Here is an 18402-nt window from a genome sequence, read left to right on the forward strand (position 1 = left end):
CATAAAGCTGAGAGACTCACTCATTCATGGCTTCGGATGAAAATAAATAAGCACCTGCATTCTTTCTGATAGTCTTTAATAAAGAAATGTTTTGGTTATCCTGACCTGGACACCATGTACAGTATTATAATAGCCCATTATGGCTGTTTGCAGGACAATATACCTTTACCAACACCTCTCTGTATTTTGATACTTTGTGGATGGGGCCTCCCCAGTGGCGCAGCTGTCTAATCAAATGTTATTCGTCACAAACACATGGTTAGCAGATGTGAATGTAGCGAAATGCTTGTGCTTCTAGTTCCGACAATGCAGTAATAACCAACGAGTAATCTAACCTAACAATTCCAAAACTTCTACCTTATACACACAAGTGTAAAGGGATAAAGAATATGTTCATAAAGATATATGAATGAGTGATGGTACAGAACGGCACAGGCAAGATGCAGTAGATGGTATCGAGTACAGTATATACATATGAGATGAGTAATGTAGGTTATGTAAACAAAGTGGCATAGTTTAAAGTGGCTAGTGATACATGTATTACATAAAGATGCAGTAGATTATATAGAGTACAGTATATACATATGAGTACTGTAAACATATTAAGTAGCATTGTTTGAAGTGGTTAGTGATATATTTTTACATCAATTTCTATCAATTTCCATTATTAAAGTGGCTGGAGTTGAGTCAGTGTGTTGGCAGCAGCCACTCAATGTTAGTGGTGGCTGTTTAACAGTCTGATGGCCTTGAGATAGAAGCTGTTTTTCAGTCTCTCGGTCCCAGCTTTGATGCACCTGTACTGACCTCGCCTTCTGGACGATAGCGGGGTGAACAGGCAGTGGCTCGGGTGGTGTAGGTGTCCTGGAGGGCAGGTAGTTTGCCCCCAGTGATGCGCTGTGCAGACCTCACTACCCTCTGGAGAGCCATACGGTTGTGGGAGGAGCAGTTGCCGTACCAGGCTGTGATATAGCCTGGCAGGATGCTCTCGATTGTGCATCTGAGTGCCATTATAGGCCGAATTTCTTCAGCCTACTCCTTACTACCCTCTCCACCGCATCGCAATGCAAAATGCGTTGCTACAGATACCCGTGCCGGTCTCCACCGGGAGACCCATGAGGCAGGTTTTGGTTTTAATTTAGAATCCTCCAATCCTCTATATGTAATTATTGGCGGAGAGTCACGTAGTATTTTTCGATATACTGTAGGCCTTCCGTAGGCAACATGAGTCTACTAGTGTTGAGTAATGTGCTGTTAGAAGTGTGTATTATTTATTTAAATTGATTCCCAATAGGATTTCAAGCAATAGCAATAACTATTTTAGCATCGTTTCGCCATTCTCTGATAGAGGCATGGGGACTGTTCTTGATAAAGCAATGAGATTTTTATGTTGACTGAAAGGACCAGACATACACATGAAAAAGACATTATCCTGATACATCGTCCCACTTCTCACGAACCGGCTCAAAGCCCGTAACAAAGGGAGACAACGTGGAGATAAGGAGTAACAAAATATATATTTATTAACTAAAGCAACTAAGGAAAATATACAATGGTGTGTGTAATCAGTAATCAGTAGTGTAAGTGAGTGTTTTGCATGCATGAATGTGATAATGCAGGGTGTAAAGGTGCCAAAGCAAACAAACAAACGGCCACCAAGAAGCACAACACAATCTACAAAGGTGTCTGCATGGAGAGAGTCTCCTCCATGAATGTGGAAGAGGTCTATTTATCCTGTGAGACACCGGGCCCAGGTGTTTCCCATGAAGCTGACGACCCTCTCAACTCCGCCCACCGGCATCCTAATAAGGAAACAAGAACAAAGACAGAATACGGCAGACAGAGTGGGAGGGTCGTCACATTCCCCCCCATAAAACCGGGGACCGACAAGGACCCCGGAACAACATATCACCCTCTGCGTCCCAAATTGACACAGCCTCTGCGTCCCAAATTGATGAGGGGTTATGTGTTCACACCTCCACCTGCACCAACCAACCTCCACCTCCACCTCAGACCTCAGCAACCTTTGCGCATAGGAAGCAATATTTAAGAGGTGTGACGACCCTCCCACTCCCGCCGTATTCTGTCTTTTTTCTTGTTTCCTTATTAGGATGCCGGTGGGCGGAGTTGGGAGGGTCGTCAGCTACATGGGAAACACCTGGGTCAGGTGTCTCCCAGGATAAATAGACCTCTTCCACATTCATGGAGGAGACTCTCTCCATGCAGACACCTTTGTAGATTGTGTTGTGCTTCTTGGTGGCCTTTTGTTTGTTTACTTTGGCACCTTTCAACACCCTGCATTATCACATTCATGCATGCAAAACACTCACTTACACTACTGATTACACACACCATTGTATATTTTCCTTAGTTGCTTTAGTTAATAAATATATATTTTGTTAATCCTTATCTCCACGTTGTCTCCCTTTGTTACGGGCTTTGAGCCGGTTTGTGACACATCTCATAAACAACACACTAACAAATACATATCGGACAGTTTTTTTTAACTAAATGTGTCCCTCAAAACCATCTGAGTAATGAATGAGTTAGCTAGCTGACTGTGGTTTTGACACAGGCTATTACTGAGCAGTAGTGTGTGTGAAGACAGGGAGTGAGGAAGGAGGTGGGGGTGAAGATGTCTATTTGGGCTAAGTGGAACAACTGAGGTTAGCACCCTAGGCTTGAAGGGAGGCCTATAGTCAGTATCTATCTAGCTATCTATCTGCACATTCTGATATCAAATTACAAGCTCTGATCTCATCTCAAGTATCTATTCTCATTTCACCCTCCTTTTATCCAATAAAGAGGAAGAAACCAGTGTGAGTCAATGTAGCGAATCACAAGATGTTGGTCAGAAAATAAACTCGCAAGCAACCGTTACTCTTTTTTTCTCTCAGTCTTTGTACATTTCTGTAGAAAGCTTCTCTCTCTATTTCTCTGTGTGACGGTAAAGAGACGTGAACTAATCCGTCTGTCATCATATAGGAAGTAGAGGGATTCGTCAGAAGAACTGTAGTTCAGAGTTCCAGCAGGACAGAATGGAGTCCACCTTGATCTGTGTGTTACTCTGTAAGTACTGAGTGAATGTGTTTGTGTATGAACACTAATTACCTGATTTACTAAACCTTTGATGGAAAAAAGGAATAAGACAATCATGTAAATTAAGACAGTTTCATGTTTTAGCTTTTTAGTGTATTTTGTACCTATTGATAAAACAGTGCAAATACTTATTAGTAAATTAGACTAAAGTTGGATAGCAGCAAATATGGTATAGCTCCACAGATGAAGGATCTTAATTTGGTCGGTCTTTTGTTGCTAAGAATTGTCATTCACCACAGGAAATGCAGATGAGCTTTTTGATTTACATACATTAACTGAAAACCAACACATTATTAACAGTATTGCACTTTTCAAGTAGCCTACTTTTGGCCAGCTAATAGCCAAACCACCAATCAAGGAACATTATGGACTAAACATTCAAATCCGGTTGCTGCAGGATTATTTTGCTGTGACAATATAGTTTAAATTAATATCATATATCTGTATATGAGGTGGGGTGAATGACCATCCTATATTGAAGTAGCATCTCTGTGAGAACCTGAGCTTGTATAGCAGATGGTGTGGTGGTGTGGTGAGCATTTAACCAAGTCACCACTCAGGAACTAAAGAGTAGCTCTAACTCAGTGGTTGCTAAATGTGCTGTCAATGACAATGAATGCAAAATGCTATATTTGTTGGATGTGTTCTAGTATCAAGTTGTGATTGTTGTAAATGGTTGAGAGTTTCGTCACTACAGTTATAGTAAAGTGTACTAAGAGATTAAATGGTGTTTTGGCGTTTTTGGTCTCCATACTTTCTCTGTACCCAGAACGGCAGGTTGACGTTTATTGGGATTAATCTTTTGCTGGAGGCAGAGTTGAGCGATATCCACTAGACGGGCAAGCTGCAAAGTCTAAATTGTCTAAACATTAAAAAAAAGACATGAAAAAAACAAAAAATATTTATCCTAATTTAAGGTGTGGCATAAAGTTAGCATTGTGGTGAAAGTTAGGGTTACGGTCAGGGTTAGGTTTAAAATCAGATTTGATGACTTTGTGGCTGTGCCTGATAGTGACGACACTGCAGAGCTGCCTCCAGTGCATGAGTCATCCTAATACATGCAATGCTGCTGCAGAACATGTCAATGGCCATTTCAAGCTGCAGTCTGTAATTCACCGTGCCACTTGTTGTGGTATACGGCTGAGGAATGGTGCTAGAGTAATTCATTCATGTACTTTGTTTGTTTACACTGACATTGTTAACAAACATTGTCATAAAATAGCAGTTTATTTTGCGTTATCATGGGATAAGACAGTGGCACTATCCGTATGGAAAAAACACATGAATTTCACATGTGATCTCATGTTATCACGTGATCTTATGAGAAGTTACTGTGACAACAAAATTAAAAGTTGATTGGATTTATATAGAGCTTTTCTACCAACTGAGGTACTCAAAAAGCTTTACATAGTAGGGGGAAACTCACCACATCCACAAGCAATGTGTTGCATCCACCTGGGTGATGCAAGACAACCATTTCTGTGTCAGAACGCTCGCATATTAGTCTGTTTTAATGTTACTCCTGAATCACTATGATAAATATAATCATTTTTAATGTTACTCCTGAATTACTATGATTCATATAATAGGTTTTAATGTTACTCCTGAATTACTATGATTAATATAACAGATTTTAATGTTACTCCTGAATTACTATGATTAATATAATAGATTTTAATGTTACTCCTGAATTACTATGATTAATATAATAGATTTTAATGTTACTCCTGAATTACTATGATTAATATAATAGGTTTTAATGTTACTCCTGAATTACTATGATTAATATAATAGATTTTAATGTTACTCCTGAATTACTATGATTAATATAATAGATTTTAATGTTACTCCTGAATTACTATGATTAATATAATAGATTTTAATGTTACTCCTTTTTTATTTATTTATTTTTATTTATCCGTTATTATATCAGGTAAGTTGACTGAGAACACGTTCTCATTTGCAGCAACGACCTGGGGAATAGTTACAGGGGAGAGGAGGTGGATGAATGAGCCAATTGTAAACTGAATAACTATGATACATACAGTATAATAGGCTTTATTGAGTGTATTTTAAACAACGCTGAGATTTACTTTGAAGTCCTAAGTGTAGGAACACAGGTGAAATCAATCATTATTTGTGGCATCGCAGGATGATCAGAATGCTGTGAACCAAAAGGTTGGTTCAAAATCCCAGGTGAGGACATGTTAAATGAATGCAGCCCAACAGTATGCTCTTGATGGTGCTCCTGTATAATACTGTGAGGGCCCTCGGGGAAAGGCCACATTTCGTCAGCCTCCTGAGGGTAAAGAGTCACTGTTGTGCAGAGATATGTACCCAGAGGAGCTTTAAGTTTTTTACCGTCTCCATGTCATCCCCATTGATGAGGATGGGGGCGTGCCCAGCCTCGGTCCTCCTGAGGTTAGCAATCGTACACTTTGTTTTGCTGAAGGTGAGGGAGAGGTTGTTTACCTGGCACCACACCGTCAGAGTGCCTACCTCCTCCCTGTAGGCCATCTCGTCATTGTTGGTAATCAATCATACTATTGTCAAGTTGTCAGTTGATGATGATGATGGAGTTAGAACTGTGTGAGGCCATGCAGCCGGGGGAATACAGAGAGTACAGGAGGGGACTGAGGACGTACCCTTGTGGGGCCCCCATGTTGAAAATCCGTGATGAGGAGGTAATGTTGCCTACCTTCACCACCTGGGGGCAGCAGGTCAGGAAGTCCAGGACCCAGTTGCATAGGGAGGAGTTCAGTCCCAGGGCTGTGAGTTTTCTGGTGAGCTTAGAGAGCACTATGGTATTGAAGGCTGAGCTGTAGTCGATAAACAGCATCCTCACATATGCATTCCTCTTGTCCAGGTGGGTGTGGGCAGTGTGCAATGAAATGGCGATTACGTCATCCGTGGATCTGTAGGGGCGGTAGGCGAATTGAAGACGGTCTAGTGTGTCGGAGAGGGAGGAGGTGATATAGTCTTTGACAAGCCTCTCTAAGCACTTCATAATGATGGAAGTGAGTGCTATAGGTCGGTAGTCATTCAGATCAGTTACTTTCCCTTTCTTGGTCAAGGGGATAATAATAGACATCTTGAATAATAAATTCAGTAAAAATAAACAAACATATTGTAATCATGTTTGTCAAATTGTTCCAAATATGAAAGTTGGAAACATTGCAACTGCGTGAGGTTCCGGGGACATCCTAATGACTCATTTCTGTTTGCAGGGCATCACCTGTGAAATGTCATCTGAAATAAATCCACATGAGAAACTTCATATGAAGGGTGCGTTCGTAAATTCACTCTGGCTATCTACTCTGATTTCAGAGCACTCAACGTCTGAGTGTGCCAGAGCGCAGAATAACTGATGAATTTACGAATGCTCAATATCCGTTGAATATGGCAAAACATGAAAACACTCTGCTAGGGCAAGTAAAATGGTCAGTGTGAGGTGTTCTCTCATTTATATCTGGAAGTAGATAGCAAGCTAGCTATCTTTAGCCAGTTAGCTTGGGTGCTTGACTGCCATTGTGAAGTCAGAACTCTTGGATCAACCCTACTCCTCGGCCAGAGCTTCCAGTGTGCGCTCTAAACGCTCCGAGAAATAAACACTCTGAATTTATGAATGGACAATCTGACACTGCACTGAATTTAAGGCCACCAGAGCGCACTCTGAGCACTCTCTGGCACTCCAGAGTGAATTTACAAACGCACCCGAAATATCATCACATGTGAAGTGTTCCAAAACGACATGTTTTTACATGATTTCACACGTGAAAGGTTATATGATCACATGTGAAAGGTTATATGATCACACGTGAAAGGTTATGTGGTCACATGTGAAAGGTTATATGATCACATGTGAAAGGTTATATGATCACATGTGAAAGGTTATATGATCACACGTGAAAGGTTATGTGGTCACATGTGAAAGGTTATATGATCACATGTGAAAGGTTATATGATCACATGTGAAAGGTTATGTGGTCACATGTGAAAATCCATATGTGAAATATCATCACATGTGAAGTGTTCCAAAACATTTAATTTCCCACTTGTGGAATCATTCGTTTTTTCCATAATGGGGCGATTAAAAGTTATACACTTCAATGGATATGATTAATTGAAATGTGCAAACATTTAATTAGAAATCTCAGATTGCACCTTTAAAAGCACAAGACAGATGTGGTAACCAGTACCATGAATATGGCAAGTTGTTATTTATTTCAAGCTAATATTGGTGCAATGTGACTTCCTTTGTTGTAGTGCTGAATACACTCATCAACTCTGGACACTCTGAAGATGATGATGGTAGATATTTGTTCACTTCATCAAGCCTCCATGTCTTAATGCTTCATTCTATTTCTTTATTTGTGATTTTTAAAGTTGATTTTGGCTGGACATATTTTGAGTTTTTGTGTCTCGAAATAACATATATAAGGCAATTGTACCATGCTGGTTTGATTTTGTGCAGGAGTGTCGAAGGCTGTTCTGACCATACACCCCAACAGCTCCCAGATATTCAGTGGAGAGTCTGTCACTCTCAGATGTGTCATACAGGGGGGAGGAGTCACTGACTGGGAGTACAGATGGTTAACACCCAGTCCAGATCAATGTCCACAGAAAGAACATGTATGTATTATCAGTGCAGCTGAGTTTTCCCACAGTGGTGACTACAGATGTCTGGGTTCACATCAGCAGCAGGATTCTAAATGGAGTGATGCAGTCAGACTGACAGTGACACGTACGTCATCTTATCTCTCATTCACATCTGTGCTTCTGTTCTTATAACCACTTGAATATGGGCCCCATTTTAAGGATGCTGTTTAGTTGTTTTAAAAATGTCTGTTGTGTGTTTCCGCAGCTCTGCCCAAAGCTACACTGACTGTAGAGCCAAATCCTGTGTTTCCTGGAGAGACAGTTACTCTGACGTGTTCAGTAAGGTCTGACAGTATCTGGAGCTATCAGTGGTACAAAGAGAGGAATGATAATGTAGTATCCCAGTCTGTCGGACACACTAGAACAGGAGACACCCTCACCATCAGTAATGTTGCTGAGTCTGACCATGGTCTCTACTGGTGTCAGGGAGAGATCCAGTCCAGATCCATATCATCAATCATCAGTGATCTTGTCACTATCACCCTGAATGGTGAGTTACTTTGTTGTGTGTTTTGTTGTCATAAAGACGGACACTATTCATTTTGAGTCAATCATTGTCTTTTTGTCAGTATTCTTAGTTATAATAGCAACAATACAGGTAAGTGCCAAAATAAAAGGAAGCAACTATATAAAGTGTCTTAATAGGGTTTTGGACCTCTAGCCAGAACAGCTTCAATGGCATAGATTCTAAGTGTCTGTCGTGTTTTGTTGATGGTGGTGGAAAACGCTGTCTCAGGCGTCACTCCAGAATGTCCCCTAAGTGGTCAATTGGGTTGTGTTCTGGTGACTGAGATGGCCATGGCATATCGTTTACGTAATTTTCATGCTCACCAAACCATTCAGGCAGTACTCGTTCCCTGTGGATGGGGGTATTGTCATTCCATGGGGGCATAGACATGAAAGCCAAAACAATGGGCAAGTGGACCTGCCCGGTACTGTTATACATGATCCTAAGCATGTTAGGTTGTTAATTGCTTAATTAACTCAGGAACCACTCTTGTTTGGAAGCACCTGCTTCAATACACTTTGTATCCCTCATTGACTCATGAGGTTCATATATTTTGCCAGTTACCTATAAATTCATTTTTTTCTCATTTTATATAATTAAATACATGTGGTTATTGTTGCACTAACTGCATTTCATCATGATAGGACAGATTCTATGTATGAATCAACTAACTACATTTAATCATGATAGATCAGATTCTATGTATGAAACAACTACATTTAATCATGATAGATCAGATTCTATGTATGAATCAACTAACTACATTTAATCATGATAGATCAGATTCTATGTATGAATCAACTAACTACATTTAATCATGATAGAGCAGATTCTATGTATGACTCAACTAACTACATTTAATCATGATAGAGCAGATTCTATGTATGAATCAACTAACTACATTTAATCATGATAGATCAGATTCTATGTATGAATCAACTACATTTAATCATGATAGATCAGATTCTATGTATGAATCAACTAACTACATTTAATCATGATAGATCAGATTCTATGTATGAATCAACTAACTACATTTAATCATGATAGAGCAGATTCTATGTATGACTCAACTAACTACATTTAATCATGATAGAGCAGATTCTATATGAATCAACTAACTTCATGTGTCTTTCTACAGCTCTGCCTGTGGCCTCAGTGAGTGTCTCTCCTCAGGGTCTCCTCTACTCTGGAGAGACAGTCAGTCTGCAGTGTGTTATACCAGGCTACACAGACTGGAGGTACCTCTGGTTCAGAGACAACCAACAGCTTCCCAGTCAGACCAGTAAAGCCATAGATATCACCATCCCCATCACCCAGACTGGTCAGGCTGGTCAGTACAGATGTGAGGGGCTGAGGACAGATCAGCCCCAGAGGTCACAACCTAGTGATGACATCATTATCAGTGTCACTGGTGAGTTCACTTTTGATGCTCCGTCACTAACTGGACGTTCCTAATTCTGAGTAAAACTTTTCTTTGCCTTTGAAGATATATTCTTAATAGCTACTCATGTACCCAGTTTAGGAAATGTGTTCACTTCATCTGTTCCACCACTAAATGGGCTCTTCTAATTCTGAATGTGATCTTTTTTCACGTCTTTAGGATAGGTAATATCTAATTTGTGATGTGTTTTCACAGCTCTGCCCAAAGCTACACTGACTGTAGAGCCAAACCCTGTGTTTCCTGGAGAGACAGTTACTCTGACATGTTCAGTAGAGTCTGACAGTATCTGGAGCTATCAGTGGTACAAAGACAGGAATTATAGTGTAGTTACCCAGTCTGTCAGACACACTATAACAGGAGACACCCTCACCATCAGTAGAGCTGCTGAGTCTGACCAGGGTCTCTACTGGTGTCAGGGAGAGATCCAGTCCAGATCCATATCATCAATCATCAGTGATCCTGTCACTATCACCCTGAATGGTGATTAACTTTATTGTGTGTTTTGTTGTCATAAAGATGGACACTATTCATTTTGAGTCAATCATTGTCTTTTTGTCAGTATTCTTAGTTATAATAGCAACAATACAGGTAAGTGCCAAAATAAAAGGAAGCAACTATATAAAGTGTCTTAATAGGGTTTTGGACCTCTAGCCAGAACAGCTTCAATGGCATAGATTCTAAGTGTCTGTCGTGTTTTGTTGATGGTGGTGGAAAACGCTGTCTCAGGCGTCACTCCAGAATGTCCCCTAAGTGGTCAATTGGGTTGTGTTCTGGTGACTGAGATGGCCATGGCATATCGTTTACGTAATTTTCATGCTCACCAAACCATTCAGGCAGTACTCGTTCCCTGTGGATGGGGGTATTGTCATTCCATGGGGGCATAGACATGAAAGCCAAAACAATGGGCAAGTGGACCTGCCCGGTACTGTTATACATGATCCTAAGCATGTTAGGTTGTTAATTGCTTAATTAACTCAGGAACCACTCTTGTTTGGAAGCACCTGCTTCAATACACTTTGTATCCCTCATTGACTCATGAGGTTCATATATTTTGCCAGTTACCTATAAATTCCTTTTTTTCTCATTTTATATAATTAAATACATGTGGTGATTGTTGCACTAACTGCATTTCATCATGATAGGACAGATTCTATGTATGAATCAACTAACTACATTTAATCATGATAGAGCAGATTCTATGTATGAATCAACTAACTACATTTAATCATGATAGATCAGATTCTATGTATGAAACAACTACATTTAATCATGATAGATCAGATTCTATGTATGAATCAACTAACTACATTTAATCATGATGGAGCAGATTCTATGTATGAATCAACTAACTACATTTAATCATGATAGAGCAGATTCTATGTATGACTCAACTAACTACATTTAATCATGATAGAGCAGATTCTATATGAATCAACTAACTTCATGTGTCTTTCTACAGCTCTGCCTGTGGCCTCAGTGAGTGTCTCTCCTCGGGGTCTCCTCTACTCTGGAGAGACAGTCAGTCTGCAGTGTGTCATACCAGGATACACAGACTGGACATATCGCTGGTTCAGATACAACCATCACCTTCCCAGTCAGACCAGTAAAGCCATAGATATCACCATCCCCATCACTCTTACTGTTCAGCTTGGTCAGTACAGATGTGAGGGGCTGAGGACAGATCGGCCCCAGAGGTCACAACCCAGTAATGTCGTCACCATCAGTGTCACTGGTAAGTTCACTATAGTCAGTATCACTATAACAGTGTAATTTGAAACAGCTACTCGTGTATCCAGTTTAGGTAATATGTCTAATCTGTGATTGTTTATCAGCTCTGCCCAAAGCTACACTGACTGTGAAGCTGAACCCTGTATTCCCTGGAGAGACAGTTACTCTGACATGTTCAGTAGAGTCTGACAGTAGCTGGATCTATAAGTGGTACAAAGACAGGAATGATAATGTAGTATCCCAGTCTGGTTACAGTAACATTGGAGTCTCTCACATCAGTAGAGCTGCTGAGTCTGACCAGGGTCAGTACTGGTGTGAAGGGAACAGAGTGTCTAGACCCACATCTTCACAACCAAGTAATGCTATTACTCTCACTGTAAAATATTATTTACTTTGTGTTTTTGTCATACAGATGGACACTATTTATATTGTGTCAGAATTCTTAGTTAAAGTATTGGGACAGTATTGTTCTGTGAAGTCTCCAAACTCCAAAGCAATAACAAACACGTTGTTAAATTGGTTTAGTAAAAAGTATTTGTTGATACACAGACTGTATTTCTATTGAGAGGAGTCTGTCCCAAACACTGACTCCTAAACTTCATGTTTGAACATAAAGGAAAGCATTTGTATAGAGGTTTCATCTTTGTAGCTGTGCATTTATGATGTCTGTTACAACACGGGCAGCACCATTGAGGATATCTATGTGTTAATGTTGCATGTGTCATGCTCTACCAACTGAGTTACAGAGGACCACCATGTGGGGAGCGGACAAGTACAGACTTCAGGAAAAAGTGTAGAGTATTGAGATGTATAGCCTACGGGGGGGCTCCAGCCATCCAGGACCCCAAACATTGACATATATTTGAGCAAAACACTACTACTACCATATAGTACTGTGCCCTACTGTACCTTACTCTATTGTACTCTACTGAACTGTACCCTACTCTACTGTACTATACTGTACTCTACTGTACTGTACCCTACTGAACTGTACCCTACTCTATTGTACCTGTGCTCTACTGAACTGTACCCTACTCTACTGTACTCTACCCTACTGAACTTTACCCCTCTATTGTACTGTGCTCTACCGAACTGTACCCTACTACATTGTACTGTGCTCTACTGAACTGTACCCTACTCTGTTGTACTGTGCTCTACTGAAACGTTGCCCTACCCTATTGTACTGTAATTTACTGAACTGTACCCTACTCTGCTGTACTGTGCTCTACTGAACTGTACCCTACTCTATTGTACTGTGCTGTAAACTAATCTACTGTGCTGTGTTCTACTGAACGGTACCCTGCTCTATTGTATTGGTTATATTATGCTTGTGTGCGGCTTCTCGGCCATGGAAACCCATATCATGAAGCTCCCGACTAACATTTATTGTGCCGAGTTTGCTTCTAGAGGCAGTTTGGAACGCAGTAGTTAGTGTTTCAACCGAGGACAGACAATTTTTACACGCTCTGCACTTCAGCACTCGGCGGTCCCTTTCTGTGCGCTTGTGTGGCCTACCATATTAAAGCTGAGCCATTGTTGCTCCTAGACATTTCCACGTCACAATAACAACATTTACAGTTGACCAGGTTATCTCTAGCGTGGCAGATATTTGACAAACTGACTTTTTAGACAGGTGGCATCCTATGACGGTGTCACTTTGAAAGTCACTTAACTCTTCAGTAAGGCCATTCTACTGCCAATGTTTGTCTATGGAGATTGCATGGCTGTGTGCTTGATTTTATACATGTCAGCAACGGGTGTTGCTGAAAAAGCCGAATCCACTCATTTGAAAGCGTGTCCACATACTTTTGCATATATAGTTTATATGTCTAAAATAATAGTTACTGTACTACTTACTGAAGTCAGATCATTCTTTGGAAAGATTGTTGCTCTGACTGCATTTGTCTTCATATAACTGTTTCCACAGCTCTGCCCACGGCCTCAGTGAAGATAGTCACTCCACAGGGTCTCCTCTACCCTGGAGAGACAGTCACTCTGCAGTGTGACATATCAGACTACACAGACTGGACATATCGCTGGTTCAGATACAATAAAAAGCTTCTCATTCACTCCAGAAAAACCATCACCATCTCTCTCCCTGACCAGGCTGGTCAGTACCAGTGTGTTGGGATGAGGAAAGGTCGGCCCCAGAAGTCATATCACAGCTCAGCTCTCCCCATCATCATCACTGGTGAGGTCACTGTTTGTCTTCAATCTGGGCTTTCTAAATGTAGAGCCAATGAGGGTTCATCTAAATACAGATAAATACACTGTAAATTCTAACTGAATGGAGTCAACATATGTCAAATATACTTTTATCACAATGTTACAGCATCTGCTGAATTACCAGGCAGGTATCCAGATGTTTTGTGCATTATTTTCACAGCTCTTCCCAAAACTACTCTGACTGTAAAGCTAAACCCTGTGTTCCCTGGTGAGACAGTTACTCTGACGTGTTCAGTAGGGTCTGACAGTAGCTGGATCTATCAGTGGTACAAAGGCAGGAATGATAATGTAGTATCTCAGTCTGGTTACAATTACATTGGAGTCTCTCACATCAGTAGATCTGGTGTGTCTGACCAGGGTCAGTACTGGTGTGAGGGAACAGAGTGTCTAGACCCACATCTTCACAACCAAGTGATCATGTCACTCTCACTGTAAAAGGTGAGTTACTTTGTGTTTTTGTCATAAAGATGGACACTTTTTCTATTGTGTCAGAATTCTTAGTTAAAGTATTGGGACAGTGATGGGACAGTGTTGTTCTGTGAAGTGTCCAAACTCCAAAGCAATAACAAACACATTGTCAAATTATTTTAGGACAAAGTATTTGTTGATACACAGACTGTATTTCTATTGAGAGGAGTCTGTCCTGTACACTGACTCCTAAACTTCATATTTTAACATAAAGGAAAGCATTTGTATAGAGGTTTCATCTTTGTAGCTGTGCATTTATGATGTTTGTTACAACACGGGCAGCACCATTGAGGATATCAAATCAAATCAAATGTATTGATATAGCCCTTCGTACATCAGCTGAAATCTCAAAGTGCTGTACAGAAACCCAGCCTAAAACCCTAAACAGCAAGCAATGCAGGTGTTGAAGCACGTTCGCTAGGAAAAACTCCCTAGAAAGGCCAAAATATATGATGAAACCTAGAGAGGAACCAGGCTATGAGGGGTGGCCAGTCCTCTTCTGGCTGTGCCGGGTGGAGATCATAACAGAACATGGCCAAGATGTTCAAATGTTCATAAATTTCCAGCATGGTCAAATAATAGGTCTGGGACAGGTAGCACGTCCGGTGAACAGGTCAGGATTCCATAGCCGCAGGCAGAACAGTTGAAGCTGGAGCAGCAGCACGGCCAGGTGGACTGGGGACAGCAAGGAGTCATCATGCCAGGTAGTCCTGAGGCATGGTCCTAGGGCTCAGGTCCTCCGAGAGAGAGAAAGAAAGAGAGTTTGAGTTTTTATAAAACCTTTATTTTTTACTCAAGTGTTAACATAAATAATGACACACTGCCTTTTCAGAAATGAAACAACAAATGTAATTCCTAAACAAAAATAAATACAGAACATATACATTCAACTTATTTCATCAGCAAAAAATAATTTCCCCTCCTCTACAAAACAAAGCGCTCCTTTGTAGGCCCACTTCTCCTCAAATAATAGGAGATATTTTACAGCTGAAAAGAACTCAAAATCTACTTTTATTCTTGCTTTCACTAATCCTTTAAAAACACATCTTACATCCTGCCCATATCCCGTTTCTATCTTGTGTTTCCTACTCAGAAAAATTGACATCTTACCTTGTCCCAAAATAAAATTTAACATTTGACATTTTCTTTTCTGTTGTTTACTATATTGAAACCCCAAAATAAACACAGTGTTATTGAAAAACTCCCCTACAGCTTTAAACAAAGATTCCAGCATTTCCAATAGAGGTTTTATCCTCTCACACTCCATAAAACAGTGAAAAATGGTTTCTCTTATATTACAAAAAGGACATCCATCTCTAACATCTGAGTTAATAACAGATACAAAAGCATTAACTGCAATGATGCCATGTAAAAACCCTCCATTGCATATCACCAGTACCCTTTTGTAACGGTGGCTTGTACAGTGCTCTCCATGCTGGCTTTACCTTGTCATCAATGCCCAATTTTACCCTCCATGGAGTGTCTTTTCTATTTTTCAATTTATCTTTATTCAACACCTTGACACACATACAATTCCTTCCCATTCACGTCATCCAAACCCACCTCCTCCAACCCTCTCAAATCCAGCAATAACGCCTTTCTTTCTGACTCTGGGATATTTGGTGTAATCCCTAGTATTGGAAATGAGACGTCTTCATCTTGCACCTTCTTCTTGTGGCTACTAAGCATACCCCATTCTTCCGCTGACAGAGCCTTCCTACAGCTCCCCAGCATTTGTCCGACAATCCTTTCCGACCTCATCCCCAAATGTTCTGCCACCCGTCTTCCATCCATTAAGGCGGGCACAGCCATGGCCATTAACTGTCTTAAAGTGATGATTTTCCTCTTCACCAGAATCTTGGAGAAATGTGGAACAGCTGCAGTTGTACAATCCAGTCTTGCCCCATACACCAGAGGTTCCTCCAACAGCCAATCCACTGACTCCGCTGAAGTTCGTCTGGACACCTTCATTATGCTCCACACTCTGAGAAGGCCTCTGTAAAACGGAGGTACTCCCTCCCTAGAAATCTGACTACTATCAACCAGAAATAAAGCCTTCTTTAAACCTAATCCTCCAACCCGCTGTAATATAAGACCTGCCACCCCTCTCCACACCACATTTTCCGGTCCATAAAGCAACCTTTGAATAAACTGAAACCGGAAAGCAGCAGCCCTACTAGCAAGATGTACAAGACCTTGTCCCCCCTCCTCTTTTGACAAATACAAAACACTTTGTGGAACCCAGTGATATTTATCCCAAAAGAAATCCACAATAATTGCCTGTATCTTAGCCAGAAGGCCAGATGGTGGTTCTAAAACTGACAACAGATGCCACAGTGCAGAGGCAATCACATTGTTAACTATAATAGTGCGCCCCCTATATGACATACAAGATAATAACCAACGCCATCTCCTCATCCTCCCTTCCACCATTTCAACCACCCCACTCCAATTGTTTTCCATAGTCCCCTCATTTCCTAGGTACACTCCAAGATACTTAAAACCTCCCTTACACCATCTAGCCCCCCTGGCAAAGGCATGATCCCTCCAGACCATTCTCCAATCTGTAAAGCACAACTTTTTTCCCAATTTACCTTTGCAGAGGATATTCCCCTAAAACGATCAACCATTAGACTCAAGCTATCCACCTCCGCTTGATTTTTCACTAGCACAACTACATCATCAGCATAGGCTGAAAGACGAATAGGAGGAATATCCTCTGAAAGGCACACCCCTGCAATGCGACTTCTAATGCTATTTAGTAGTGGTTCTATAGCAATGGCATATAACATCCCTGACATAGAACATCCCTGCCTAATACCTCTACACACTTTAAAAGGAGCACTCAAACCACTGTTAACTTTCAATACACTTTCAATGTCACCATATATCACCTTTATCATGGCAATAAAACCAGAGCTGAACCCAAACGCCTCAAACGTGTGCCATAAATATTGATGTTCAACTCGGTCAAATGCCTTTTCCTGATCAATTGAAATTAGACCAGCATCCAACCCAATAGCCCTAGGGACGTCCAAAAAATCACGAATCAGAGAAATGTTATCCCCTATCTGCCTGCCAGGAACACAGTAGGACTGATCCGTATGTATGATTTGCCCCATCACCTCCCTCAGCCTGTTGGACAAAGCCTTTGACAATATCTTATAATCAGTGCACAATAAAGCCACCGGCCTCCAGTTCTTCACCTCCCTCGGGTCACCCTTTTTGGGCAGTAGGGTGAGGACAGCCCTTCTGCAGCTCATTGGTAGTAACCCTCCGGTTAAACTATCATTAGCTACTTCTAACCAATCCTCTCCCAGCATAGCCCAAAAAGACTTAAAAAGTCAACGGGAAGCCCATCAATGCCTGGTGCCCTTCCATTTTCCATGCCTTTTAATGCAGTGTATAAATCCTGCAAAGACAATGGTTGCTCAAGCTCAACCTGAGCTTCTGCAGCCACCTTTGGGAGCCCATCAAAGAACAGCTGTGTCACTGTTTTGTCCTCTTTGTACTCACATTTGTAGAGCTCAGCATAGAACTCTACTGCCCTCTTTCTAATTTCACTAGGGCTAGTGAGCTCTTGTCCAACAGCTGATTTGAGACAATGAATAATTTGTCTTTGTCCATTCTTTTTCTCTAAACCAAAGAAAAATTTGGATGAGGCATCCATTTCAGATATTCCCTGAAACTTAGTGCCTTGCGAAAGTATTCGGCCCCCTTGAACTTTGCGACCTTTTGCCACATTTCAGGCTTCAAACATGAAGATATAAAACTGTATTTTTTTGTGAAGAATCAACAACAAGTGGGACACAATCATGAAGTGGAACGACATTTATTGGATATTTCAAACTTTTTTAACAAATCAAAAACTGAAAAATTGGGCGTGCAAAATTATTCAGCCCCTTTACTTTCAGTGCAGCAAACTCTCTCCAGAAGTTCAGTGAGGATCTCTGAATGATCCAATGTTGACCTAAATGACTAATGATGATAAATACAATCCACCTGTGTGTAATCAAGTCTCCGTATAAATGCACCTGCACTGTGATAGTCTCAGAGGTCCGTTAAAAGCGCAGAGAGCATCATGAAGAACAAGGAACACACCAGGCAGGTCCGAGATACTGTTGTGAAGAAGTTTAAAGCCGGATTTGGATACAAAAAGATTTCCCAAGCTTTAAACATCCCAAGGAGCACTGTGCAAGCGATAATATTGAAATGGAAGGAGTATCAGACCGCTGCAAATCTACCAAGACCTGGCCGTCCCTCTAAACTTTCA

The 18402-nt window shown here is 40.9% G+C and overlaps 1 protein-coding gene across 4 annotated transcripts in view; it reads left to right on the forward strand.

Annotated features, from left to right (window-relative positions):
• Positions 1-2875: 2875 nt before the first annotated feature.
• The window catches only part of LOC118936439 (basement membrane-specific heparan sulfate proteoglycan core protein-like), a 100266-nt gene continuing 84739 nt past the window's right edge, over positions 2876-18402 (forward strand). For 2 of the 4 annotated variants that reach the window (XM_036987398.1, XM_036987399.1), the window contains exons 1-8: positions 2876-3066; positions 7363-7407; positions 7571-7840; positions 7961-8245; positions 9405-9677; positions 9903-10187; positions 11167-11439; positions 13363-13626. In XM_036987398.1, the coding sequence (XP_036843293.1) occupies positions 3036-3066; positions 7363-7407; positions 7571-7840; positions 7961-8245; positions 9405-9677; positions 9903-10187; positions 11167-11439; positions 13363-13626 (1726 nt within the window). In that variant the 5' untranslated portion in view covers positions 2876-3035. The remainder of the gene's footprint in view (positions 3067-7362; positions 7408-7570; positions 7841-7960; positions 8246-9404; positions 9678-9902; positions 10188-11166; positions 11440-13362; positions 13627-18402) is intronic. The other 2 variants (XM_036987403.1, XM_036987404.1) reach the window with 1 other exon arrangement.

This window comes from Oncorhynchus mykiss, chromosome 9, assembly GCF_013265735.2.
Source record: "Oncorhynchus mykiss isolate Arlee chromosome 9, USDA_OmykA_1.1, whole genome shotgun sequence".
Taxonomy (NCBI): domain Eukaryota; kingdom Metazoa; phylum Chordata; class Actinopteri; order Salmoniformes; family Salmonidae; genus Oncorhynchus; species Oncorhynchus mykiss.